Source organism: Hoplias malabaricus, chromosome 5 (assembly GCF_029633855.1).
Source record: "Hoplias malabaricus isolate fHopMal1 chromosome 5, fHopMal1.hap1, whole genome shotgun sequence".
NCBI lineage: Eukaryota > Metazoa > Chordata > Actinopteri > Characiformes > Erythrinidae > Hoplias > Hoplias malabaricus.
Window position 1 is genome coordinate 46,557,709 of NC_089804.1, and position 26,110 is coordinate 46,583,818.

Sequence of the window (26,110 nt, forward strand, 5' to 3'; positions counted from 1 at the left end):
TCTGAAAATTTCAGCATCCTATGAAGGCAGGAGGTAAACAGAAATATGATATTGATGACAGAAACAACAGTTCAGGAAGTTCTGTCATTTCTTTAGTTGGCACTAGAACATTGGCATTTCATTCATTCATTCATTGTCTGTAACCACTTATCCAGTTCACTGTGGGTCCGGGGCCTACCTGAGGTCACTAGGCGCAAGGCAGGAACACACCTTGGACTGGTCCTTCGCAGGGTGAACATTAACATTTGATTGATTTAAATGAAGAATCTGAAAGACCACAAGAATATCCATTTTTTCAGGCATCTAAGATCAGTCAAACTGGATTTCAGAACCATCATCGGGAACATAGACGTGAACGTTTATATATATATATATATATATATATATATATATATATATATATATATATATATATATATATATATATGTGTGAGAAAGGAAATGAAAAACGGAACAGAAAAATCATAGTTACACTGTAAAACCCAAAAATACATAAATAAATAAATGTGCATCAATTATACATATATATATATATTCAGTATAACTGATGCACATTTATTTATTTATGTATTTTTGGGTTTTACAGTGTAACAATATGATTTTTCTGTTCCGTTTTTCATTTCCTTTCTCATTTATGTTCATTTCTCTGAGCATGTGTGCAATTCGGCTAGTAGAAAATCATGAGACATGACATGACCAAGTTTGTCTCCTGTGTGCGTGTGAGTGTACTGATGGACAGTGCCAAAGCAGGCAGGGGCCAGGTAGCAGTGGCATTAGATGCTGGCTGTGTCCCAAACTTCACACTGCTGCACTAAATTGTATGTATAAAAAAATATACCACCCTTAACACATTGCTTTCTGTAGTGCGGTACGTAAAGTTCCACATTATGTGATTGAGACACAGCCTCACTTTCTAACTCGATCAAGCTCAAATTATGTTAGTGTTAATAAATTGTTTTGTAATCTGATTTCAGCATAATGCCAAGAAAGGAACCATCACAGGACTCAACTTTATTGAAGCTTTTTTTTTTAGTAGTGTTAGTGTAAGTGACAATAGATTTTACAAGATCACATCATTATCAGTAATTAACCCTAGCCTAGTTTTAAATATTTTTTTAAAATTTCATGTCTTATTTGGAGAATGCTGGTGCTGACATGGGAGAGGCAGAGAAAGAAAGTGAGGTGAGGTCCAAAATGGATTAGTGATGAAAAAGATTGTCCAGTATTGCTTTGTTTGAAATATAATATATTTTATCAGAAGAACCCTGATGCAGAATTAGAAGAGAAAAGAGATGTATCTCTGTGTGAGGTGAGGTTCTAAAATTGACACATGAATGTAATGGAATGAATCCAGAAATGAGCAGAAATAATGCAATATGCTTAATTTCTTATGAGCCTCGAGTCTTTTTGCAGAATTATTTTCAAGTGGCTACAAAGTTCTGTGACCTCATTGGCAGGGACAATATCTCTGACTTCCAACTGACTAAATGTGAACATAAATTTATTTAAATGTGTATTGCATTCATCGGTTGAACATGCTAGAATGTGATGTGATGAATGTGTGAATTTTTTTATGCCATAGTTTTAAATGGACTATCTTAAGGTAAAAATTCTTCACAGCAGTCTTATCCTACTTCAGGAGCAAAAATACAGCATTTTACTGCTTCATATAGGAATCGGCTTATAGCTAGCTAATATTTTGGGTATGGGGTGGGCTTTGCCTCAGCAACTGTGTCCCCCCCAACATCAAACTTCCTCCTACGCCCTTGCCACTGTCTATGTAAATCCACCATTTTAAGAGAAGGTGAAGGGCTTGACTAAGGTCTGCACTGTTTATGTCAAGATGGCATCATTGATTTTTTTTTTTTTTAACAGACAAATTGTGTGGGTATTTGTGTTTTTACATTTACATTGTATATTTTGTATATTGTTAAGATTTGAAATTGGCAGTTTATTATGTCCTGTGTGCTTATGATGCACTTGAAATGATGAAAACATTATTACATTTACAGATTTTGATTGCAATGAATTGTATTTCATGAATATTCATTGTCCTAGAGGGTTGGCTACCCTCTGGCCACTCAACGATAAAACTCTAGCTGAGTGTACTGAAGAATATATAGGCTGTGTATGTGTATTTGAGTAGTTTAATCACAATACTCTATATTCATAAGCAAATAACTTGTGTCAGATTGGTATGAGCTGATAGTAAAGCTTTCATCTGATATCAGAAACTAAAAATTGAATTGTTCTTTAGCTGAAAAATTAACATTTCTGACACATGGTTTTTCAGACCAGTCTCCAAAATGAGAACAGTCCATAAATTTCTATGCTCTCTCCACCACATCAATCTCATTTGACATCTGCTACATGTCAAATAGTGTTGCAGGAAGAGCATATAATATAAAATATATTCTCCCCTAATGGGAGATGGTTCCCACATTCTCTTAGTAAACAGTTAGAAATGCAAAACATAGTCAGGAAGCATGTCTGTAAAGGAAATAGAGTAATAAAATTACACGTCTGGACAAAGTCTGATTTAGTTTTATATTCTGCACTGAGTTTATCAGCATTAGTCACCCACCATTGCTGATTAGAAAAAAAGCTGGTTGATTGACAGCTGTCAGTAAAAAGGTAACAGATTTTTTCTAAACTAAAATGGAAAGATTAATAAAATTAACGTGTGCAAGGAGAAAGTAAATGGGAAAATATTTTGGAAATTGAAAATAAAATTAAAATAAAACTGAAAAGGGAAATACTAAATATTCGTTTGAGTTTCCATTTCCACACGTATCACCCATTTTACTTCTCCATTTCCAGGGTTCGAGTTGTATCTTCTGGTTTATATTAAAGACCAGTGGAGATATCATTTTGAAGAGCAAACAGCGACATGGGCCTGTACATCATGTAACACCTGCACAGACTTGGACCACAGCGGGTCACAAATTACTCACCGTGCACGAGGAAGGACAAGCGGTACGGCCTCTAAACTTTAAAGGCTCGTTAACATTTATACTTAAAAATAACTACCATTACTTTCTGCTAAGCATTTATTGCATTATTTGAGTAATAAATATCATATTTTAGTGTCACGTGCAGTGCATTTAGGACACGGCCATGGTTGGTGTTTCACCATCAGCTGACCCGGGTGGTCATGTGACCTGTAATGGCGGCGGATAGTGAAAACAGGTTGGACTCAGTATCTAAGCCGTAGAAATATTAAGGACTGTTTCTGAGTATAAATATTAAAAGTCCAGCTTGTTTTTTTAATACTACAGGAAGTTATTTGTCGAGTTCGGCAGTAAATAGATTTTGATTGTGTTTAAACCTGGTGTGCGAGTTGAAACTGTAGAAATGGGTCTCGATCCTGTTTCTCTGAAAATAGATCAGCAGCTACTTCAGTTTATGGAGCAGCTCGAGATTCTGGAGGAGAAAAGACAGAAGTTAAACTCACTCATAGAAGAGGTATGAAGCCTGACATTAACAGCGATCCTCGGTATTTCATATAGTATCTGTGTGTGTGTGTGTGTGTGTTTTGAGAGGCTAACATTAACAAACGACCGATAATTCTTTCTCTGCAGGGATGGTTTAACATATCCAAGGCTCGCTACTCGATGGGAAATAAACAGGTCTCTGCTCTACAGTACGCAAGCGAGATGAAACCACTCATCTGTGTTCAGTCCAGGTCAAAACAAATCACCTTTTCATAAAACTACCTCAGGAAAAACCTTGTCCCATAGCCTATTTTAACCCATATATACATTGAATGTGCTATTAAAAACAAAATATGATACATCAAATCCTTCTGATATGTGAAATTAACTTCCAAATTTGTAGCAAGAATTAAAAAAAAGAATAGGTTTATAGTATACCATATTAAATACACCATTACTTGTGGTGATATACCAATATATATGATATATACCAATGATATATATATATATATATATATATATATATATATATATACACACACACACACACACACACACCATAGTATTAAATTAACCAGTAAAGAATGTATCAGATTTTATTTGCACCAAACTGTCACTGTATGGGTGTCATGGTTTGTCACCTGAAACATTTATGCTGTAACCTTGCATTTAGTCTTAATTTTTCCCCATTGTTCCATACACATACCACATTGTGCGATACAAATTATGCAGCAAACCAAATTGTCAATAGATTTTTTTTATACTTTTACACACCTAAAAGTATTTTTATTCTTGTCGCATCATGAAATAAATCAATCTGGACCAATTAAGCCCCATTTTGGTAATACAATATCCTGTTGTCCAGTGTACTTTTAAGTATTAAAATTGTACATAGTAAGTTTTTAAAAACATACTGTGATGTAATTCTAAATAGTTTGTCACACAAATCAAGTAAATATTGAGCTATTACCCAAATAAAAACACCAAAATAGTATTATTTTGTATTATTAGTATATTCTTAGAAAGAATTCTGACTACATTTATTAAATTATCCAAGGATCTGTTGAGGCAAACACTTTTGTGTACAAGAAAATTACTGATTAGAGTTAAAACCTTCGATATCCACAGTAATTCCAGCATATATAATTGTTTCTAACTACATTTTACTGAAATACAGCATTTCAGAAAAGGGTGAAGTGGCATTCAAATGTGAACCAACAGAATTCAAAAGTGAAGAACTGAAAGCTAGTGGCACAGCAGAAGACATAGGACCCAAAGATGGAGGTATAGCTCATACATAACAAATATTCATTATACTATTGAAATAATTATTTTATTAAATGTAAATGAAACATAATTTGAAATCAATTTGAACTGTTCTAGTAGGCCTCAGGAGGAGAATGAAGATCAAACAGAAAGAAAGTACAGAGGAGGATACCTCTAAGGTGCAACATGAACAGGAACCTCAGCATAGCTTAAAGAGTGAGAAATCCCCATGTCAGCATCAAGATCCACTAAAATGGTTTGGAATCCTTGTTCCACAGAATCTCAAACAAGCTCAGGCTGCTTTTAAAGAAGGTGAGTTTAACACGAGGGTAAATCCAAGTAAATAGTGGGTGGATTTACTGAATTTAATTATGCATTTATGAGATGCCTTTTACTCAGTACTCAAGTTCAGGCATTTTAATCACCTGCTATTGGGCTTAAAGAATATGCCACTTATCCACCTGTCATATTAGCATGCTTTTTTGAAATTCAATCATAGCTTTTAACTTATATTGAATATAACAGTTTATTCAAATGTTTAAAGCTGAATAAATTAAAATAATGCATGAAAACCCTGGGTCACAAGCTGAAGAACAGAGATGAGAGAAATCAAGGAGGTATAAATTAGTGTTGATATCCACCCCCAAAATAATCCAATTTAAAATGAGTGAGAAAGGCTAAATCTGGGTGCCCAATCTTATCTGCAAAGAGCCTGTGTGGCTGCTTGTTTTCATATCAAACAAAATAAAGGTGAGCTGACTGTACTGGTTCAGTCAGTATTTAAAATGTTTAAAAATATTTTAATTAATTGCTTTGTAAAAATAAAAACCAGCAGCCACACAAGCCCTTTCTTGGTAAGAATGTAAACCCTTACACTAATTTATCCCACATCATCCTCATGATGGTGGGTTTATTGCCTGTTTGAAAATATATTCACCACATTTAAAATGCTTATTTCAAACGTTCTAGCAGCATTGTACAGAAAGCTTGAATAAAGAACTTTAATGTGTAACATGTAACTTTACCACAGGACAAATGTGTAAAGGGGGTTAACGTTTTACATCTTACTGAATTTGAACTTTGGTCACGGGTGGCAGTGATGGTTTGTTGAGTCAGTAGTAGGTGCCAGATTACAGCTTTATAAAGCTTGCACTTGGGTAACAAATTTTAGTATGTACTTTATTTATTATTATTGGAAATATAATCCATGCTTAATGTATTATTGTGTCCAAATATGGAAACATTGTGCATGAAACTTGTCTTTGAATATAATTCCAATGCAGCTTTTTTCCCCCTTTCATTATTTGCAGTCATCATGCTTTCAGCAGAGATTGCAACCCTGCAGAATGTGATTTCAGCTACTAGAATGGAGATGCAGACCCAAATGAAGGACAAACACAAGAGTTGCCTGGAACTGAGAGAATAATACATACACACATACACAGTTTACTGTTTTTTTTTTTTTTGTAATGTATTTTGGTGATTTTGTCACAACTATATTGTTGTCCATACCTTTGGAATAAACATATGTATTTTATTCAACTATTATTTTTCAAGAGAATATTTGATAAACTTGAATGCGTTTTAAATGTAGCCTTTTTAGAACTTTAAAGTTGTTACATATTTCTTGTTTAAGATTTTTCTAAAGTGAAAATATTTAACAGTTCATTATTTTCACATGGTCATTTACTCCAGAGACAGTACAAATTACACACAATGCAAGACATAGACGGTTAATAAAAGTAAACAAGACGATATAATAATGACTCGTGTAGACTAATAAGAAGACAAGCGTACAGACTCAAGACCCAGAATTAGTCAATCTCAGGACGAGGCAGAAAGACGTAAATATGTACAATAACGTGGAAATCTTAACAGCTGAAATATCAATAAACCTTTTCTTTTGAATCTAGATTTCGGCGAAATGTGATTTTTTATTTCAATAAAGTTTAAGGTGGCGGGAGTTATTTTAAATAATGTCCACCAGGGGGTACAGGGGGCGTATCAAACTGTTTAGCCAACTTACCAGCCATTTCTGTTAGTGGCTAAGTGTTTCTCAAACTTTAGCTTGGCGGTGTTATCCGAGCCTTTCGATGGATGCGTGCTCGGTTACATTAGGGAGAAAGGGGAAGGTTGGGTTTTATGCATGGCGCTTTAGACGACACTTCACTATTCAAGAGGAGCGTGGAAATAATCTCTATGTTCAGTGCAATTTATGTCTACCTACAAAGAACGTACTGTCGACACCGAAAACGTCCTGCTCTAACCTGAAGAAACACCTGGATGTGAGTTGCCAGGGGCAGTGAATACACTGGGGAGTTGAACAGTTCTGTTTTTTTGGTTATTAACTGCCTTGAGTGAGCGCCTTATTATTTGTTTACAGTTAGCCAGCTAGCTAGCAGGCTGCTGTATCTGTCCAGCACAGTCTGCCTCTTAACAGTTCACGCTATTTAACGTGCAATTGGTCGCTTTAACCGTGCTAAACTGCTTGTGCACGAAGTTGATTTGGCACGTTAAACATCACATCCATCCCATCAGCATTACACTAGTAATCTGCTAGTGAGTTGTCGTGTAGTGTTTTTAACCACACAGAGAACTGAGTGTGGCACACATTTGTTTCAGCTTCACACGCTACCGCACCAAATGAAGTTAAATGCATGTTGTGTTTGAATGAAATTATCCACCAAACATCGCGGTGTTTTACTTAACAGTGATGGATAAGGGTGCGCAATCTGAACGCAACATAAATCCAAATAATCCGATAGAGGACGAGAAAACCCACGAGTGAACCCAAGCGATAAACCCAGTAAACAGGGGCCGCCGTAACGCCGCGGTAGTTGAATGCATTATCCGCTTGAATGCATATTATTTCAACCAATTGTGGATGGGAACCGTCAAAATGGTCGAGGGTAGAAGGGGAAGCCCTCCCCTTTACGGTCTACTTCCTGGAGTCCGAAGCGCTATCGGCGAGATAGGGCTGTTTACAGTGGGGGGCGAAAGCAAATGACCACACCGTCTTGGTCTGTATGTCTGCGGGGAGTTTCGAGCCGGAGAGACAAACCCAGCTCTCTGGACGCCGTGTGTACCCACTCCGCCATAATGCGCCAGCGATGCGATCGGCGTCGTTTCAGATGAATGCGCTCTCTCTCAGACAGGGAGACTGTTATCATGAACAGCAGCTATCGGCGCAGCGCTGCTCAACACTAACGCTATCTAGATCGCGGAATCGTTTGAAGAGGAGCACATCAGTCGATTCGGGAGAGTAGTTTATTGGGCGTTTTGTTCCTCTCGTCCTAGAGGACCCCGAGAATCACCCATGGCGTCAAATTCTCGAGTCTCCATTCTGGATTACTTCAATATTGTATTTGAGGGGGAAAATGGAAAAATCGAATCGAACTGCAAAGCCTGTGGCACACGGATTCAGGCCAAGCGGACAGTTACCTCTAACTTCGTTACACATTTAAAGGTAATGGCGATGGACAGATAATAATACGCTCAGAACAGTTCTAATGGCGTCGAGAAATTAACGCAGGCAAACACCTAAATATTAATGTAGGAGAATACTGAAGGAAACGTTCAAAACTTGGTACGTCCCGTCTTTCGGCTTATTGTAACTCACCCCGAAAAATGTAGTCCGGGACTAGGATTTGTCCATGACTGCGAACCCGAACAGAAATTAAGGCTAGTCCCACACTACATTTTCATTTAGGTCTCCTTCCAAACTGCCATGTAGTGCTGGACAAGATCTAAATCCTGTCAGGGAAACGGACTCCTAATGATGCCCAGAAAATGTATAATATATATATATATTTTCCACTTTATTTGTTAAATGACATAAAACAGCATCTTATACAGCAAGAGATTTTTTTAAAAGTACTTGGGGAGGAAAAATCATTACAAATACATTGTTTTTAAGGATGCACTGATATGGGAATTGTGGGTTGATGCCCATATCTGATATGTACTTGTACATACATAAAATTGATACATGAACATATTTAAAATATAGGACTAAATTGGGACTAGATGTTGCTAGAAATGTAATATTTGTAGATTACAGGTGCAGTAAATACAATACAATCATTTTGATAAAGTGGCCCAATGTCGCGTAACCTTGTGCTATTCTGGAGTACAATAAAAATAAATTCTATATATTTAAAGCCAATATCTCCTGTTACTGATATGATTAAAATATCACTGAATGTCCCAAAAAGGTTTTCAAATGTTTTAACATGTATTTCATAAGTACACTACCTTTTTATTTTATAAATAAGACCATAGCAGGGAGTAACAAACATTTTAGAAGTGCTTGTTATTAATATCAAGCATCTTTTTCCCCCTCATCTTCACACAGCGTAAACATCAAGAAATGTATGATGAGTTTCTGAGGAAGAAAGATGTGAAAAGAGAGGCTTATGCTTCTGGGACAGTGCAGGCCTACGCTCCTATGAGAGAAGCCGGCAGAACAGCTACTCACAGTGGATCGGGGACAGGAAAATTTGACCGCAATGATCCACGACAGTCCCTCATTTCTGAGACCATCGCTAAGATGATCATTCGAGACTTGCAGCCTGTACAGATTGTGGAGAATGAGGGCTTCCGTGAGCTGCTTCAGCTCCTTGAGCCCCGCTATGTCCCGGAACCAAGCCATTACATACAGCAGCAGCTCCTTCCAGCTTATGCCTACCAAGTGCAAGTAGCAACAAAGCTGGCTCTGTCAGGTGCAGAGTCCTGCAGTGTGACCCTGGACATTTGGAGGACTAATGCATTATCTTTCAGTACAGCTTCTGGCTACATGGGAATAACATGCCATTTTATAACCACAGACTGGCAGATCAAATCTGCACTGTTGGCATGTTTACCTCTGCCTAGTCAAATGGACACCCAACGCATGCTCAATGACTTTGACGAAATCTCCCAAGCTAACGGCATCTCAGGTAAGGTGTTTCGGATTGTTCTTGATCCCTCTCCCTGTGAAAGCCGATCTGCCTTCCGCTTGCCTGGCTTCTATGTTCATGGTTTAGGGGATGTGGATGATGAGGATGAAGAAGATAGCAGTGATGAAGAGAATAGTCCAGGGGTAAGTAAAGAAGATGGTAGTGGAACAGAGGAGGACAACTCTGTAAATCAGTTTATGGCTTGGTGTAGGATAGACTGTTTTGCCCGCTCACTGGGTCAGTGCGTCAGAGAAGGAATCCGTTCCTCCCCTCACTTATCAATAACTCTCACAAAAGCAGCTTGCTTCTACAACTACATTGTTGCTACGGTGACTCCTGAAAAACTTGCACAAGTGTTTGGCCCTGGAAATGGACAGGCCCCATCAGCTTCCGATAGGCACTGGAATGCCCAACTTAAGACAGTGAGACAAATGCTGGAGTCTATGGATTTCTTGGAGGATATTGTGGACAGAAACGACCTGGCCCTTAACAATGTGGAAAAAGCCATGTTGCGGGAATTGGTTGAAGTGATGGAGCCTTTTGAGGAGGCCACTGATATGGTCAAGGGAGACAAGCATGTATCCATCAGCCTTGCCCTCCCCAGTGTGCTGGGATTGCGTAAGCACCTGGCAGAGATTGTAACCCACCAGTGCACTGGGATTGTGACAGGATTATCACAGGCTTTGGATCGAAGGCTAGCGGGCATCCTGGAGGATCCTCTGTATGTGACAGCCACTACCTTGGACCCTCAGTTCAAGCTTTCTTGGAGCAGTGACCGTGACTGGCACAAGCAGGTTCTTCTGGAGGAAGTGGGAAAGCACACTCAGGCGGTGAGTTCACCAGAGACAAGTTCAGATGCTCAGCCATCACCATCTAAACGCAGCAGGCTCTTCTCCTTCATAAAGCAGAGACCAAACACACAGGCCAAGAGTATGGAACAGGAGCTGTCTGCTTACCTCCTTGAGGAGCCCACAGATGAGGATCCATTGCAGTACTGGAAGCGCAAGTCTATTGATTTTCCTCAGCTTTCACAAGTGGCCAAGAAAGTGTTTACAGTGCCAGCCACAGCTACAACGGTGGAAAGGATATTTAGTCTGGTGGGCAAAACTCTAAGGCCAGAACGCTGCCGACCCCTTCCAAAGAACTTAGAGACTCTGATTTACTTAAAGGCCAATTATAGTATACTATGGTAACAGAATTAAAAGGCATCTGTAAGAGATACTGACAATAGCTTTATAGAAATTGGGATTTTTTTTTAATTGAAGGATGCCTCATATCCCAAAAGCAGCTTGTGCCTGTAATATCTGAGTATACGAACTGTAGAATTACCCAAAGGAACATCAAACAGTCTTTTTGTCTGGGTATATTTACACACAGTACATTTATTTATAGATACATATATTTACACAATTGCAAAGTAGTTTAGATTTTTTTGGTTGTACTAGCTGATACTTTTACTGATTTAGTTATGTGGCATGTTTTACACATAAAAAATGATCATGTTCTTTCTACTTGCTCTTCACCTCAATGTTGTGAAATCAAAATAAATAATTAAGACCTTCACAACAAAAGTGCTGTTCCCTTTTATTTTCTTATCAGGCATGAAAGAGGAGCCAAGAGCAGGAAGATGTTTACAACTAAACTGATTTCTTTAAAATTGTGTATTATTGCTTATGACTTTAAGGCAAAAAAAATAAATAAAAAATTATAAACTGAACCACATCTCTGTCAAAATGACCTTCATAACCATGAAGGATATCGGAGCTAATGACAGTATGGCAGATAAATGTTTTGTGTGTTTGTACTTTGCTTACAAATCCAGCCTACCGGAAAGCTGCAGGCAGGCTGGGTAATTGGAAATAATTACATTTCATTCCTGTAGGGAATTGAACAGAGTCTCCAGCTGGCATGGTTGAATAGCAAGAGCATTAAACCATGAAGGAAATGAAGGCCTGTAATGTATTGTTTGGCAGTTGGTGTGTAAATAGAAGATTTGAAAAATTCTCAGTCAAACATATCAGCTGCCAGGAAACAACAGCTTTTTTTGTTCTCTTTGTCACAACACAGAGAAGGCAGAATCCCATAGCAACCAGATAATTATCATTTTTAATAAAAAAATCATTGCCACAGAGTTTGTCAGAAAATGGTGAAATCTGCCATGGTACAGATCAGGGGACATTGCATGTACATATCAGTCAAAAAATGTATATTTATATATATACACACAAATATATATATATATATAATGTTCAGGTAGCTTTTTTCCTGGTCATTATCATGAAGCACCTACACATCTATAAATGCAATTTCAGATGGATTTAGATATGAGAGTGTAGGGAGTAGTGGCGCAGTGCAGATGTAATGAATATTTAGAGTGAATGGAAGAAGGGGAGCAGCACCTCAATTTCAATTTCCCTCTCTGCTGAGTAATTCTTTTCAGAGGTAATTACCAGGCTAGTAGCAGTGTGCCGACAGGCCATTTTCAACTTAGATGAAATGGATGGTCTGTCACTACATTACTCTGGGAATACAAGAGAAATAATAAGCGCAATCTGTTATATTACACCCAAAAGGCAAATCCAAGGCGAAGAATGCATTATGTAAAGAATGCAGTGTACACAAACCAATATCATAGCTCATAAATGAAACATCCCCAGGTTAGCATAATAATCTACACCCCATATATGTATAAAACACCAAAAGAGGCAATCTTGCTGCAATTTAGAAATGAAATTTTCTTGCATATTGTTTGAACTCAAACATGCATATGGGGTAGCTATTCACTAGATCTCATTCAAAATATGTCACTGCTTAATTTAACTTGTTGCACAGCAGCAGTAGATTGTCTCTAATTAACACCCTATTATGAAATACCATGGTGATCCCCCAATAGGCCATGTGCATTGAAACTGAACCACAGTGTTTATCCTGTTTATATTCAATATTTTCTAGTTTAAACTCTGGTGTCCTCCCAGAGTGAGACTGAGGATCTCATAAGGATTAAGTCAGTTTCAGTGTTTCTATGAAAAAATGTAACATCAGGACTGAAAGCATTTCTATTTGGTTTCTATCTAGCTGTCTGGCTCATTTGACTACTTTTTAATGCCAGAGCTGAAGTGACCTTTAGCTGGCCCTGGTGTGGGGCATTATGGCCTTGAGCTGGTCAGGGACAGTATCTGAAGAGAATGACTCACTCTAGAGCCTCTGCCAAAAAAAAAAAAAAAAAAAGGTTATTAATAAACTGCCTGTCATTGGTGTGCAGACAACTTCAATAACCAGGCAAACACCTAGATTTACCTTTGTCACTCTGTTATAATCTACCAGTGTTGTTTCTGAGTTTAAACTGGAAAATGTAAAGTGCTGAGAAAGACACCTATTTACAGAACTAAGATCACTGGTGTTAACCTCATTGATGTAACAGGTCTGAAATAACAAAATGTATCCCCCCCCCCAACATCCACACCAAAAAAAAAAAAAAAACCCTGCATTATCCTTGGGGCTTTTTATAGCATGGAAACAGGAGAGAGCAGCTGCCCTCATATCTCCCAATGCCATTCTCTGCCAACTTGCTACATATTCTACTGAGACTGCAATCGTCACTTCAGACACACTCCCTGACTTCAGGAACAAACACAGGCTTCAGTCATATGCTAAATCACTCTGCTGTACTCTCCAGCAAATACAGCTCAGCTCGATCATGGCAGATAAAAAGACCACCAGCAGAGTAAGTCTGGTAAAAAAGAAAGAAAAGAAAGTAGAGGCCAAGGCTACTGAAAAGGAGAAGGTGGAGGACCAGGCCGAGAAGGAAAAAGAAAAAGATGAAAATACGAAAAAGAAGCCAGAGAAGGCCCCAGAAAAACCCAAGGTAGAGGATGAGAAGGCAAATGGGAATGGGGAGACAGCTGAAGGGGCACAGGGGGGTTCTGAGGATGGAGAATTCAAGTTTGAGCCTATAGAGTTACCTCCATTTGAGATCATCGTCGGGTAAGGAATATACATAACATTGTGTACTGTGGGTTCTTTAAGGACTGATAAACTAATACAAAGCTTCCATAACTGCTATTTCAACAGATACCCGCAGTACTTGAATGTGGTGTATTTAACATTTAGCTACTAATAATATGTGAAGGCCAGTGCCTATGTTGATGTATACAGTGAGGACTGACTGGTAACATGGAACGTCAAAGAAACTCAATATTTTAAGAATCACAGATGGTGGGGTGGACATGTGACACTTAGGACATTTGATTTACATTTAAGCATGTTTTATTTCAGGTGCTGCTAATGCCATAACTAAAAGAGCACCAGTGACAATTCTGTAAGAAAAGTGTTATATATTAACAAGCCTGTAAATACAATATGAACTTTCACATCCCAACATAAATTTAGTCCAGGGGTGGGCAACTTCAGTCTGAAGTTAAGCACTACTAATAACTATAATCCTGATAACTAGTTGACTGAATGTGTTGAATTAGAATTGTCTGGGCACGAATATTGCAACTGTGTTGGACTCCATCCCTCCGGGACTAGAGTTGCCCACCCTTGGTTGAGACAAATGCTTGTAAGTCTACATGGGGGTCTTCTATTCAGTTACTGTCTGTACCTTCCCAGAGACCGGCTCAATCCCTTCTTCTTCAAGTTTCAATTCAAAAATGTGGAGTACTCCTCTGGTCGAAACAAGACCTTCCTTTGCTATCAGGTGGACATACAGGGCAGCACAGGGGAGCCCGACAGTCTCCGTGGTTACCTGGAGGATGAGCACTCAGGCATTCATGCTGAGGAGGCATTCTTCCAGCAGGTGTTGCCCCAGTATGACAAATCTCTGCGCTACACAGTCACCTGGTACACATCGTCCAGTCCCTGTGCAGCATGTGCCGCTAAGCTGGGAGAGATACTGAGAGTCCGCAAGACACTCCGCCTCAACATCCATTGCTCCCGCCTCTTCCTGTGGGAGGAGCCTGAGGTGCAGTTGGGGTTAAAGGCACTGGCACAGACAGGGTGCAAAATGAGGATGATGAGGCCTGTGGACTTTACCTATGTTTGGTCCACTTTTGTAGAGAATGAAGAGGAAAATTTTACTCCCTGGGAGGATTGTCAAGATAGCTACGAGTACTACGATGAGAAGCTCACAAACATTCTGCAGTAGGGTATGTACAACACTTCACCCCCTCTAAGTAATCAGGTGTTGTTCCTGGTATATGACCAGGAAAAGCACTACATCAGTTTCAAATGTCCTCAGGGTAATTTAAGTATTTTGGCTTAAGGAAACCTAGAATGCACAGATTCAACTTCCCAATGTCAGTTCTGAAATCAGAACACAGAGCACTAGCAGATGCAAAATAATGATCCTCTATAAGTTTTCTGTGAAGTAGGTTATTCAGAGTAGTAGATTAGGGGCACATTTAAAGGAATACAATGTAAGATTTGGACTTTTGTTTTTGGGGCTCCCCTTAATTTAATTCATTTTTATTACACTGTACAGAAATCAATGGGGAGAGGGAAGAAGGTGGTGTCCTACAATCCTCCAAAAGTTACATATTGCAGTTTCTGCAATGCAATGATGTATCAATGGCAGGTGTTCTGTTCTCCCTGTTACAGCTCAGTGGAGCGTCACAATGATTTTGAAGCGTATACCTTCAAAATAAAATAAAAATACTACCTACAGTTTCTTTAATGTTGTCCTTTTACAGAGTCTGTTAAACCTGTAAAACTTTTGTGCAGAAATGAACAGCAGCAGCTCAGCAGAATCCAGGTCATATGCACCATGGAAATAAGCTTGTGTCTATAGGACATTTCTTATATAATAAATACCGGCCCTGGCCTTGCCTGTGGAATATCAAAATAATTTTGAAGCAATAATTTTAATAAAAATATTACACAGTGTTCCTTTAAAATTGTATAAACAGCTGCATGAGATTAAAAAAGTTATTTAACATTGTTCTTCAAACTCACACCTACTTTTATACCTAATAATATTAGTTTAAGTATATATAATTATCTTAAGTGCCTAAGACACAGTACTGTGTGAGTCTCTCTCTCATATATAAATATAAACTCTATCTATATATAAGGTCTAGTAGGATGTAGTTGGTTAACGTAAACTATTCAAGTTTCTTCTACTGAAACCTACAATATTGTCCGTACACTGTGACTTAAAAATACTACATCAATCCTTCTTTTTCCTTTCCAGGATTTGTCCAAAACGGATACAGTTCTCTTCAAATGGTACATGCTATTATTTTTTAATTCTTGTAAAATTATATTTCTTTCTTTTAAACTATTTCTCACTTGTGTTCCTAGACTGTATACGTATTTAATGTATGACCAAGTGACAGAAAAGAAAATGTTTTTTTTTACACCATAATTACCTGTGCATAAATAGATCAATGTTGTCTTTATCCACTGTCACATCTGGATATGTGGATCATGCAAATGATGTTACTGATTTTGGAAAAAAAAAAAAAAAAGTGCATGCAGGTTCTTGCAGGCCAGGTCTAGTCACACTAATGACAGATACAAGTCACTTTGCATAAACCAATCAATATATATCTGTAATTTGTATTGTTTATGTCACAGCAATAGTTTTTAAGTATACATGTTTGCCAACACTCAACCCTGTACCTCTGTATGATGATCATTTTTGACCAAGGGCTTATATTCCCAGGCAGAAATTGAGCTTTGAACTGAACAAAAAAAAATCACACTGCCAAGACACCATCTATTAATATCTCTTAGTAGACTAAATTGGATTTGGTCCAAAAAGTAACTCAAGAGAGAGAGAACTATTAAAAGATTGCAAACTGAGTAAAGAAATACTGACTGTTACTGCTTCAAGGCAAACTCCACCAAGCTTCTAGAATTTCTGTATTCAATTGCTAACATATAAACATTTTTAAGGGTAGATATGTAAAACTTACCGTTTAAGATTTTCTTTAAGTATGTTGTTGAACCATGTGACGTCTATGACGTCTACGGGAGACATACAGGCATTGTATTGATTAACAACATGTGAGCCTGCACATGTTTTGTTTTTATATGTAATGATGAGAATGATACCAATATGATAAATCTAAAAAACTTTCTTTCTGTATTATTCACCTTTAAAAAAACCTTGCATGAACTTCTCTTGAATTTCATATTTATTTAATTTAAAATTGTCATAGAATTTCAGGCATCGGGCTGTGTAAATGTGTAAAACATTGTAAAGTATATCCTAGAGGCATTAAACATATGTCTGCTCACATAGTTATGATTTAATTATGCAGAAATCTAGAAATATTTGTCATTTTTCCCCTTATATCTTAGGTTCCTTTAAATACAAGGCAAACTCTTAAACTGAAACACACCATTTATGCAAGAGATATTAATGCCCAGTGTAATGTCAAAATTGCAGAATATAATTAACTGGACATCTAAAACTCAATATAATTAGTAGTTATGGTTAAGAAACCATTTGGAAATATCACCATACACTTTTGCACCATATCCACCTGCAGTCATTACTGCTGAAAATCAATGCTATTTGTGATTAAAATTTGTAATGCAATAAAGACCTGTATTTGTGTGTAAAATACCCTGAACAACACACTTTGAGTGTAATGGAGTATAAATACTGCCACAAAATCCATTTCTGAATAAACAACATTGATTAAAATGACACTTAAATGGAAAGACAAAAAAACTTGTCACAGCACTGACACCATCTAGTGGTGGACAGTATCTCCATCAGTCTCTCAACAAACCCTCTAAACAAAGTACGCTGTTTAGACAGGGATTTAGGGATTGTTTCATTTGGTCTTTACCTTTGCATGTTATGCTTTTCACAGCCCTGTAGTGACATCCCCAAAACATCCATACTGGAATTTCCAGCAGAACATCAAACCACAAAATGTGCAAGTGTGAGCCTTCTACCTGTATTACAGCAGGTTACAGTCTATATACAGAAATGGAAACATCTGTGTTTTGGAAGACGTCTTCAATAATTACAGATACTAGTTTCCACTTTAGCTGATCCAAGCCACAGCCAATCCTGTGGTAGATTAGATAGACAGAGAGATAGACAGACAGACAGACAGACAGACAGACAGGTAGATAGATTTTTATAAATTAATCCACTAAAAATGAACGTGATTCTGAATTTATTTTAAAATTAACATAAGTGAGAAAATAAAACTCTTCCCAATTGCAAAAATGCACTACAAAAACAAGGGTTAAATGTGAATGTATGTAATATGAAAGTTTCATACAGAGGCATTGATATCCTGGTCACGCCATTATCCACGCAATGTGTCTTCATGGCTTCCAAGCTTTCTTTGATACTTTCATAGGTGGGTTTGTGATTGTATTTCTTCTTTGTAATCTGAAAGAGTGATGGGGAAAAAATGCAGTGTCAATAAAACTTGCAAACATCCCTTTAGCAAAACAGTCATTTATTTGTGTTTCAAGTCTATTCTAAGACCTCTAGAACAGGGGTGCCCAAACTTTTTATTTTGTAGGTCAAAGTGATATGTGTATAGAATGAGAGAACATAGAGGAAGAGTTTACAAATATATTTGTTTCCCATTGGTTAAGGGATGCACTGATTTTCTGACCAAATCAACATATTCATGGGCCAACTTTGGGCAGTCCAGCTCTAGTGAAACATCACAGGGTTTTTTAGCAAAGAAACAATTTTGAGCCGTGATATCACCATGACACTTATCTCACCAGGTAGTAAACAAATCGGCCCGACCTCTTAAGTACAGCACATTGCCCAGGTTTCTTCTCTGTAAAAATAGGGGATGTAGAGTTGAAATAGGTTAATGCGCTGTTAAATGTCTGTTAATCATCATTGAATTATCTAAGTTTTTTTTGTTATGTGCCCTGAGCAAGTTGTGGACATCGTGAGTGATCAAAAATGTCCTTTGGTGTTGTATAACCAAACATAAACCCCAAATAAAAGTTTAATTAATTAATTGTCTGTAAACACTTCATCCTGTTGAGGGTCCTGTTAGAACGCATAGACCTAGAGCTGAGAGATAGTAGCCTGTTTATTTAATGAGTAATTGAAGCATTAAATTAATTTAATGAGTAAAACTCACGTTGTTGGATGAGTTCATCCACTCCTTTGAATTTCCTTTTAAATGATACAGCGATTCCAGCTCCCATGTGGCAGTCTTCGCTGATGCAGTGAGCCAGAGAATCTGTTGCAGGGCAGGAAAACAGATCCCCCTTCACATAAGTCAGCTTTCTGCCCACTACTGCCCACTGACCAGGAGAGAAAGACATCCAAACTTACTCACAAACATTCTATACGGTAACTCTTACAGACAAAACATAATAATGCAGGCTACCTACATTTATATCTATTTAATATACACTATTTGGCCAACATTTTGGGGACTCAATCTTACATATTTCTTGTGAAGTGAAAAGGTGTTAACTTGTTCCCCTTTTCTGCAGTAACTGCTTTTAAAAGTCTGGGGAAACTTAAGAGCAAATGTTACAAGGTTTAATTTGTGGTTCTGTTTCATTCAGACACAAAAACTATAGTGAAGTCAGACACAGATACTGGATGTAATTTTAACAAAAAAATACCATTGTGTCATGTTCAAAAGGATATTCAATGGTGGTCTTTCACTTCAGAGAACACAATTTTATGCTCTAAAGCCCTGAAACTCCTACATCATTCAGCTGAATTTTTGCAGTTCTATCAGAAAACGTCACTCTTGTTTCAGCCCATTTATTTTGTTCTGCATTTTCTATTTATAAGGCAAACTCCCCTTAGTTTTTTTATCCTGATAATCTGACCTCTCCATTTGTCTATCTGTAGGTTTTCTTTTTATAACTTTATGATTCATTCCATTTTTGTAACTGACTACTCTTATGTTGGAGCCATGTTTTTTCAATTAATCCAACAGTTTGTTAAAGGGGATGTCTACACATGTAGGGAAACACAGTTCTCTGGTTTGTTTACATTCAGAAGCTCAGAACAGAAGCCATTTACAGACACTGTGCTTTCGTAAACACATTAAAGCACAAGAACAGACTGGAGAGCTAGTGAATGAGGAGGAAACATTCTCAGGATTTCAAAAAAAGTTTTTTTTTTTTTTTTGTTAAAATTTTGAATCACCTTTAAGGTGTGTAAGCATTCTCTTTTGACTGCAGACTAATTTGCATTTTTAAACCTGTGCCAGTATTTGCTTTAGAAATGCAAATAACAAAATTTTCCCTACATTGAAGAAAGTTTATTTTTGTTCTGTACTTAAACTTTGAAATAACAAAACAATATTTGAGGCTTGTCCCCTCCAGGGTGTATTCCCGCCTTGTGCCCAATGATTCCAGGTAGGCTCTGGACCCCCCGCGACCCTAAATTGGATAAGCGGTTACAGATAATGGATGGATGGATGGATGGATATTTGAGGCTTCGGCTATTTAACCAACATGGTATTGTTTTCCATCTGTAATGTGTTCATTTGCTTTGGATTCATTTAATTGAATTTAATATTTGCTAGGTGTATCAATTTTAAATACATGTTGACTACGGATTACAGCATTTATTTCACTTACATCTTCTTTCCCACCAAGTTTCCTGTTGCCATTTTTTAACATCTGACAAACAAACCAGAATAATATATTAGACAAACTAGAAAGCAACAAATTGAAACGAAACAAAACATTAAAATGAAAGGAAAAGCAGCTAATATTATTCAGCTAAACATAACCAGCCAAGAATGTGACAGTGACAACACCTTTAGCATTAAATAATCCACCATTTACAGTTATTTAATGAGTAAATCAGCCCTTTCTATAAGGGAAGTAGAATTTCTTCATCTTCAGGATATTAATAGTCTGTTATATTGTATCTCCAGTGAGCCTTTCAGATTTTTGACACACTTTGAAAATAAAGAGATAATATCCACGGAATGAAGCTAAACGTGTAATTTTTCCACGGTGTGGAAGTTGTGTTCGTACTTTGCCATCTAGCGGCGACAGAATGCAACTACTGCACCATTTAAGGAGGAACAAAATATATCCGAACAAAAAATGGCGAATAATTAGCCAACGTCAGCGTCGTAAACTCAGCTCCCTCCCTTGGTAAACCCACCCCAACAAACCAAGCTCTCTCTATCGAACACCATTATCTAAACCCAGCTCTTTAAACGAAGACCTTTAAACCCAGTTCTTCAAACCAAGACCTCTAAACCCAGCTCTGTATCAAACCCAGCTAAAAGCTCACCACAGAATAATTTTATCCACCTGATAAAAACACAAAGAAAGCGCTTACTTTCTCGTCTCTTGAACACATACTCTACTTATTTTACTATTAACGTCTTTGGATTCAAGCAGCGCTGTGATAAGAGTACGCGAGGTTTCTGTTTATCTTCCGGATTGGCGCACGGCTGCCACCAGGCGGTAGAATAAATTCAGACCGAAGAACATAATGGGCGGGTTCTTGGAGGAGAAACCTGTCAATCATGTTTTGCATCAGCCACTGATAAACTGCTATTGGCAGTAAATCATATTTTGCATTGGCCAATTACTCCACATGACAAAAGTATCCAGACACCTCTTAAAGGCAACGTCGACAATTTTGGAGATCTACTGTCCTGAATATATGCTTATTTTTAATATTTCTACCCTTGTCTCTGTGAGTCATCAAAGAGTGAAGATGAAGTCTATGATGGCTTCAGTGAGAATTTATCTTTTTTATTATTTACCTTCTATAACTCAGACAATGTAAGACACATGTTATTGAACATATCAAGTTTATTTATCAGTTTTTATGTTGGCATACAGTCTTCTTAATACTGCACTCTTACTGTTTTTTATTTGTGTAAATATATATAATATAATATACACAGACAGTATGTACATATTTCATGTCAAGAGTCTCCAGCTTACTGTTATATCTATTTGAGATCAGACGTTAGCATGTATCTCAGCTGAGTAGCACTGTTTTCCATTCTTGGCCAGAAAGAGTGGAATTAAAGAGAAGATTTATACCAAGTTAAAAAGGAGAGAAGGAGGGACATTGCAGTTGAAGCACTACTGATGAGAAGAGGGGATAAGGGATATGAAAGTTCATTTTCTTTTATCATTTCCCCTGTGTCTCTTGCGGTAAGTCAATGTGTGCTGAAGGAAAATGCTTAAGGTTCCCTCTGTGTACTCTTTTACCGGCGCTCTTCATCCCCTGAACAGGTGAGGTTTTTGGTCAACTGTAAAATGTGGACAGATAAATGGGTGGGAATTTGGGAGATTGAGGGCTATTGGGAGGAGCTTCAGAAGTTGGCACCCCTCTGCCTATGCTCATTGATCCATTCTCCGGGGTTCACATCCATCTGCAGCATCTTCATGACCCACTTGTCACGCCGAGCGCCATCAACAAACTCGTCCAGTGACAGTTCCCCTGTGAACACAGGAAACAAACTCACAGTCACTCACTTCTGTAAACTGCACTGGTGCTTCAATGAGGCTTTGAAGTGCTTGTGAAAGCATTCCCGTGGCCTGGAAATGTGGGGAAATCGTTGTTCCTTGTTATAGAAAATACACTGCAGTCTTAGCAAGTTCAGATGAACAGAACTTCTGCATTTGTTTACATTTTAGGCATTTGGCAGATTATAATGTAAAGAAATTGTAATTTGGCTGTAATGATGTTACAGAGACTGCAGCTGATGTAGTGCTTGTAGTCTTGCCAAAGTTACCTGGGCAGGGAACTGAACACTAGAATCCTGCATAGAAGACCCCTACATTACCCATAATGTTACACCAACCATCATAAAAACATAATGAGCTCACCATCTCCATTCTCATCCACTAGCTCAAATATCCGGTCCACCACCTGGTCCGGTGTAAGGAGGTTACACTCTTCATCTAACTCCCCATGACAGGCCTTCTTCATTCTGTATATTGACTGAAAAACAGGCCAGATATACATAAAAAATATGAAAAAATCAGATTTTCTGAAGGACTGCATGGTTATTGATTTTTTATCTCATTATATATATTATATATTATATATTTTTAAATATTAGTTCCAGAGTAGTTACAGAAAAATAAGTGATTCAGTAACTAGAATATTGTCTGCAGATCAATGACTCATTATAATACAATTATACAAATCATCATGTAGTTAGCAAAGACATCTAATCTGTGTTGAATCAATTGCTTTGTCTTGATTGTGTGTGACACTAGTCATGTGTGGCATAACAGCTACACATAACACGTCTGGCAATCATAGAGGTCAAACACATAATCATCCCGTGCCATTCTTCCTCGTTAAAATGTCAGTGTCATTGTGTCTCTTTCATGAGTACAGTCGTGACATTAATCCTGTCTCACCGCGCAATCACGTCTTCAGAATTTGTCATTATTTTGCACATAAACACAGCTACGGTGAGATCTCAAGGAACATCTGAATCAGTGCGATTAAATAAATGATAAGGAAGCAGGAAAGTGATTACCTCCACAATCTCCTTCAGCTCTGTTTTGTCGATGCAGCCACTTCCATCCTTATCATACATTTTAAAAGTCCATTTCAGTTTATGCTCCAGCTTGCCTCGCAAGACCAGATTCAAGGCTGCAACATATTCCAGAAAATCAATAGTGTTGTCCTATGGATAAAAAGGAGAAAAAGAAAGACTGCCAATCATACACAAAGCTGAATGTTGTACAATCTTGTTTGGGGCATAGAGACAATTAATTAACTCCATAATTCATACTAAAATCACCGCTGGGTTTTTATAATTAAAATGCAATCAGTGGGTTGTTGGCAGAAGAAAAGACTGCATCACTCACCCCATTTTTATCAAAGGCCCGGAACATGTTCTCGATGTAGTCCGCAGCCTCTTGGTTGTCAGTTACACCAAAGAAACTCTTGAATTCATGCTTGAAGAGGGTTCCACTTGGGCATTCTACAACAAACTTCTTATACCACTCCTGCAGTTCAGCAACATCGATCTCCTTATCGTCTGAATCGTCACTGAGCCGCTGACCCATCACGCCAGTGGGTTTCAAACACTCAGATTGTGCTTTTTAGCCAAAAATGGTTAAGCTCATATTTGAGAGCCTTCTGCTACTTCAAATGTCTTCAGTTAAAACATTCCATATGGTCAGGGGTTGGTAATAAAAGATCTTAGAAATGCCTGAAAAGTTGCTCTTTGAAAGAAGGTACCATTGGCAAAAGTGAAAAAGTTCCCCTAACCTTGTAGTGTCTGTGCCCTACTGGATTTAGGATCCAGTACAAGGACTGTTTAGATCACATGGCTGCAGGGATTATTCATATCAACATGTCTCCCGCGGTTAGTCCTCAGGCCGATGAAGAGAAGCTTTACTACAGTTCTTGGATTAGAGTGCAGAACACTGTATTCCCCTAGAGCACATGCACAAACTTCTAAGGGCACAGCTAAGTGATTCAGTTTGCATGCTTACTATAAAACTGCCTGCTTTAATTACTTTATTTTATATGTTTCACCTCATGGTCTTTGGCCTGAAAGATGTTTTTCTTTCTGGAGACAGAGCAGAGCACTTACATATCTAACTGCTTAGATATGCATCAACAAATATGAAAATATTAATCAAAAGCAGAATCCCACTTGTAACCAGCCAATCAGATGAGTCGTTTAGGCTACTCATTTCCCCGTTGACTACTAATTATAGTGTTCTTCAAAGATAAGATCTGGGGCAGTGTTCCCAAGTCCTGTTCCTCTAGTATCAGTGATGTAACTGCTGGTGGTGGAGGAGGGGCTGTCAAATCCAGCACCATATCATAACTAACTCCCTATGAAAATATTGACACCCCTAAAATTGCTACTTACATAATGTTACTCCATGTTTCATGGGTAACTTTGATATGGTAATAGCACACTTCAGCTATTAGCTTATATTGAAGCACAGACTTGGCAGCCAGACTTAGACAAGCATAAGCAAGTAAGTGATGTGATGATGAAGATGAACACTGATTGTTAGATCAGAGAAAACATTAATACTTCAGCAGAACTTCAAAGTTTGACATTTCCATCGATTTTACCCATTCCGCAAACATTTATTCAGAGCAAATTGCACTGTGTTATAAATGACATTAAGAAGTCTTAGGTGTGGTTTCCCAGACAGTGATTAAGCCTAGTCCTGAAATACACAGCATTCTGAATGGTAATATTCCATTGAAAGAAAGATATAGTCCAAGACTAGTATTAATCCCTCTCTGGGAAATACCCATTAGACACCTTACTGAAGAGCTGGATGTGGGGTGAGTGGGTTGAGAGAGGTTTTGAGGATGTATTTAGAGAAAGGCTTGTGACTGTTGACTTCTAGTGTTTGTTAACAAGTTAGCCTTATAGCTCACTTTTAAAAATATGAATGATTAACTGACTATGTCTGAGGTAGGAGGAGCTAAGAAACTAACCCACCCTGAGAAGCCTACCTCACTCTGCTGTCTTCCACAAGAAATGAATTGCATTTATGAGCTTTTGCAATGCATCACAGTGGACAGAGAAGCATTGTATTGATAAGTTATGTGGAAAATGCATGGCTGATGTAACACACTGCAAAACATTGGTATGCCATTACAGGCTGTAAGATTGCCTTCATAAGTAATATATTTACTGCAAAAAAACTTTTTGTAAATGTGCATGTCATTTGAATTCCAGAGATTTGTAGGCATCGATTAAGAAGAATTAATTAATTAAACAAATTTAGGGTCCTGGGGTTGTGGGTTCGAGCCCCACTCCAGGGGACTGTTTGTGAGGAGTTTGCGTGTTGTCCCTGTGTGTTACTTCCAGGCGCTCTGGTTTCCTTCCACGGTCCAAAAACACATGTTGGTGTTGGTGTTGGCTACTCAGCAGTGTTCATAAGTCTTAGTGTGTGAGTGAATGTGTGAGTGTGTGTCGCCCTGTGAAGGACTATAGCCCCCTCCAGGGTGTGTTCTCACCTTGCGCCCAGTGATTCCGGACCCACCGAGACCCTGAACTGGATAAGTGGTTACAGACAATGAATGACAACGAATAAACTTCACCCACTAGTTACACAGATGTGTAGTTGTAAACACAAAGATAAAAGTATGATTTAATGAGACACTTTAAATTCCAATCAAGGACAGTGATGGGAATGCCATCAAATTCTCACAGCAATGTTCCAACATTCATGTAAAGCCTTAACATAACACATAACACAAGCCAGACTTTGTGTTAAGTGAAGACTTCAGGAAAAATGGGTCAATAGAACAGCACAGTTTTAAAGGTTGTCATGGTACATCAAGAGGTATTAACCATCATTTTCCTTCTTTCTCCTCAAACATTTCAGCGAATTAAGGTTTTCCTGAGAGTGTCAGGCTGGTGACAGTTGTGCAATTATGAGGAGATGTGTGCACTTCAGAGACCTACTCCAATATGCTGACTGCATGTTTCATGGGGATAAGCTCTCTTACCCTAGAAGTGTCAAGGCCATCCACAAGGCATCATTAAGTAATGTCCTAATTGGATTATGATTCAGTACCAT

At 38.0% G+C, this 26,110-nt stretch overlaps 5 protein-coding genes across 9 annotated transcripts; 3 read left to right on the forward strand and 2 right to left on the reverse strand.

The window, feature by feature from the left end:
• The first annotated feature begins 3,119 nt into the window (after window positions 1-3,119).
• On the forward strand, window positions 3,120-6,590 carry ccdc115 (coiled-coil domain containing 115). 3 transcript variants are annotated; one of them, XM_066672475.1, is made up of 6 exons: window positions 3,140-3,189; window positions 3,386-3,465; window positions 3,582-3,685; window positions 4,612-4,718; window positions 4,818-5,012; window positions 6,011-6,590. In XM_066672475.1, the coding sequence occupies exons 2-6, from the start codon at window positions 3,406-3,408 to the stop codon at window positions 6,124-6,126; spliced, it is 582 nt and encodes a 193-aa protein (XP_066528572.1). In that variant the 5' UTR covers window positions 3,140-3,189; window positions 3,386-3,405; the 3' UTR covers window positions 6,127-6,590. The 3 variants fall into 3 exon arrangements, with proteins under 3 accessions (XP_066528570.1, XP_066528571.1, XP_066528572.1); XM_066672473.1 differs by having other exon boundaries at window positions 3,120-3,465; XM_066672474.1 differs by having other exon boundaries at window positions 3,120-3,465; window positions 4,821-5,012.
• A 134-nt stretch (window positions 6,591-6,724) lies between these two features.
• On the forward strand, window positions 6,725-11,225 carry si:dkey-109j17.5 (zinc finger BED domain-containing protein 4). 2 transcript variants are annotated; one of them, XM_066670932.1, is made up of 2 exons: window positions 6,725-6,985; window positions 9,055-11,225. In XM_066670932.1, exons 1-2 carry the CDS (start codon window positions 6,794-6,796, stop codon window positions 10,828-10,830), a joined length of 1,968 nt encoding a protein of 655 aa, XP_066527029.1. In that variant the 5' UTR covers window positions 6,725-6,793; the 3' UTR covers window positions 10,831-11,225. The 2 variants fall into 2 exon arrangements, with proteins under 2 accessions (XP_066527029.1, XP_066527030.1); XM_066670933.1 differs by lacking the exon at window positions 6,725-6,985 and adding an exon at window positions 7,647-8,166.
• Window positions 11,226-11,504: 279 nt separating this feature from the next.
• Window positions 11,505-15,940, forward strand: apobec2b (apolipoprotein B mRNA editing enzyme, catalytic polypeptide-like 2b). Its single transcript, XM_066670935.1, has 3 exons — window positions 11,505-13,621; window positions 14,249-14,784; window positions 15,828-15,940. The coding sequence occupies exons 1-2, from the start codon at window positions 13,074-13,076 to the stop codon at window positions 14,781-14,783; spliced, it is 1,083 nt and encodes a 360-aa protein (XP_066527032.1). The 5' UTR covers window positions 11,505-13,073; the 3' UTR covers window position 14,784; window positions 15,828-15,940.
• Window positions 15,941-16,796: 856 nt separating this feature from the next.
• oard1 (O-acyl-ADP-ribose deacylase 1) lies at window positions 16,797-21,042 on the reverse strand. Of its 2 annotated transcripts, XM_066670936.1 has the most exons (6): window positions 20,904-21,042; window positions 20,186-20,227; window positions 18,718-18,883; window positions 18,344-18,402; window positions 17,884-17,996; window positions 16,798-17,666 (listed from the first exon to the last, which is right to left on the reverse strand). In XM_066670936.1, exons 1-6 carry the CDS (start codon window positions 20,922-20,924, stop codon window positions 17,564-17,566), a joined length of 504 nt encoding a protein of 167 aa, XP_066527033.1. In that variant the 5' UTR covers window positions 20,925-21,042; the 3' UTR covers window positions 16,798-17,563. The 2 variants fall into 2 exon arrangements, with proteins under 2 accessions (XP_066527034.1, XP_066527033.1); XM_066670937.1 differs by lacking the exon at window positions 20,186-20,227 and having other exon boundaries at window positions 16,797-17,666; window positions 20,904-21,013.
• Window positions 21,043-21,667: 625 nt separating this feature from the next.
• Window positions 21,668-23,683, reverse strand: guca1b (guanylate cyclase activator 1B). Its single transcript, XM_066671262.1, has 4 exons — window positions 23,414-23,683; window positions 23,080-23,229; window positions 22,415-22,529; window positions 21,668-22,025 (listed from the first exon to the last, which is right to left on the reverse strand). The coding sequence occupies exons 1-4, from the start codon at window positions 23,612-23,614 to the stop codon at window positions 21,898-21,900; spliced, it is 594 nt and encodes a 197-aa protein (XP_066527359.1). The 5' UTR covers window positions 23,615-23,683; the 3' UTR covers window positions 21,668-21,897.
• Between the last annotated feature and the right edge of the window lie 2,427 nt (window positions 23,684-26,110).

Coding starts and splice junctions, on each gene's coding strand:
- ccdc115 (XM_066672473.1), top strand. CDS start 3,355: ATGGGTCTCGATCCTGTTTCTCTGAAAATAGATCAGCAGCTACTTCAG. Junction 3,466..3,581: donor TAAACTCACTCATAGAAGAG/GTATGAAGCCTG, acceptor CTTTCTCTGCAG/GGATGGTTTAACATATCCAA. Junction 3,686..4,611: donor CTCATCTGTGTTCAGTCCAG/GTCAAAACAAAT, acceptor ACTGAAATACAG/CATTTCAGAAAAGGGTGAAG.
- si:dkey-109j17.5 (XM_066670932.1), top strand. CDS start 6,794: ATGGATGCGTGCTCGGTTACATTAGGGAGAAAGGGGAAGGTTGGGTTT. Junction 6,986..9,054: donor ACCTGAAGAAACACCTGGAT/GTGAGTTGCCAG, acceptor ATCTTCACACAG/CGTAAACATCAAGAAATGTA.
- apobec2b (XM_066670935.1), top strand. CDS start 13,074: ATGTATCCCCCCCCCCAACATCCACACCAAAAAAAAAAAAAAAACCCT. Junction 13,622..14,248: donor CCATTTGAGATCATCGTCGG/GTAAGGAATATA, acceptor GTACCTTCCCAG/AGACCGGCTCAATCCCTTCT.
- oard1 (XM_066670936.1), bottom strand. CDS start 20,924: ATGTGTTCAAGAGACGAGAAA. Junction 18,403..18,717: donor GGATGAACTCATCCAACAAC/GTGAGTTTTACT, acceptor CTATTTTTACAG/AGAAGAAACCTGGGCAATGT. Junction 17,997..18,343: donor GCCGATTTGTTTACTACCTG/GTGAGATAAGTG, acceptor TCACTCTTTCAG/ATTACAAAGAAGAAATACAA.
- guca1b (XM_066671262.1), bottom strand. CDS start 23,614: ATGGGTCAGCGGCTCAGTGACGATTCAGACGATAAGGAGATCGATGTT. Junction 22,530..23,079: donor AGCTGAAGGAGATTGTGGAG/GTAATCACTTTC, acceptor CCTGTTTTTCAG/TCAATATACAGAATGAAGAA. Junction 22,026..22,414: donor AGTGGATGAGAATGGAGATG/GTGAGCTCATTA, acceptor CTGTGTTCACAG/GGGAACTGTCACTGGACGAG.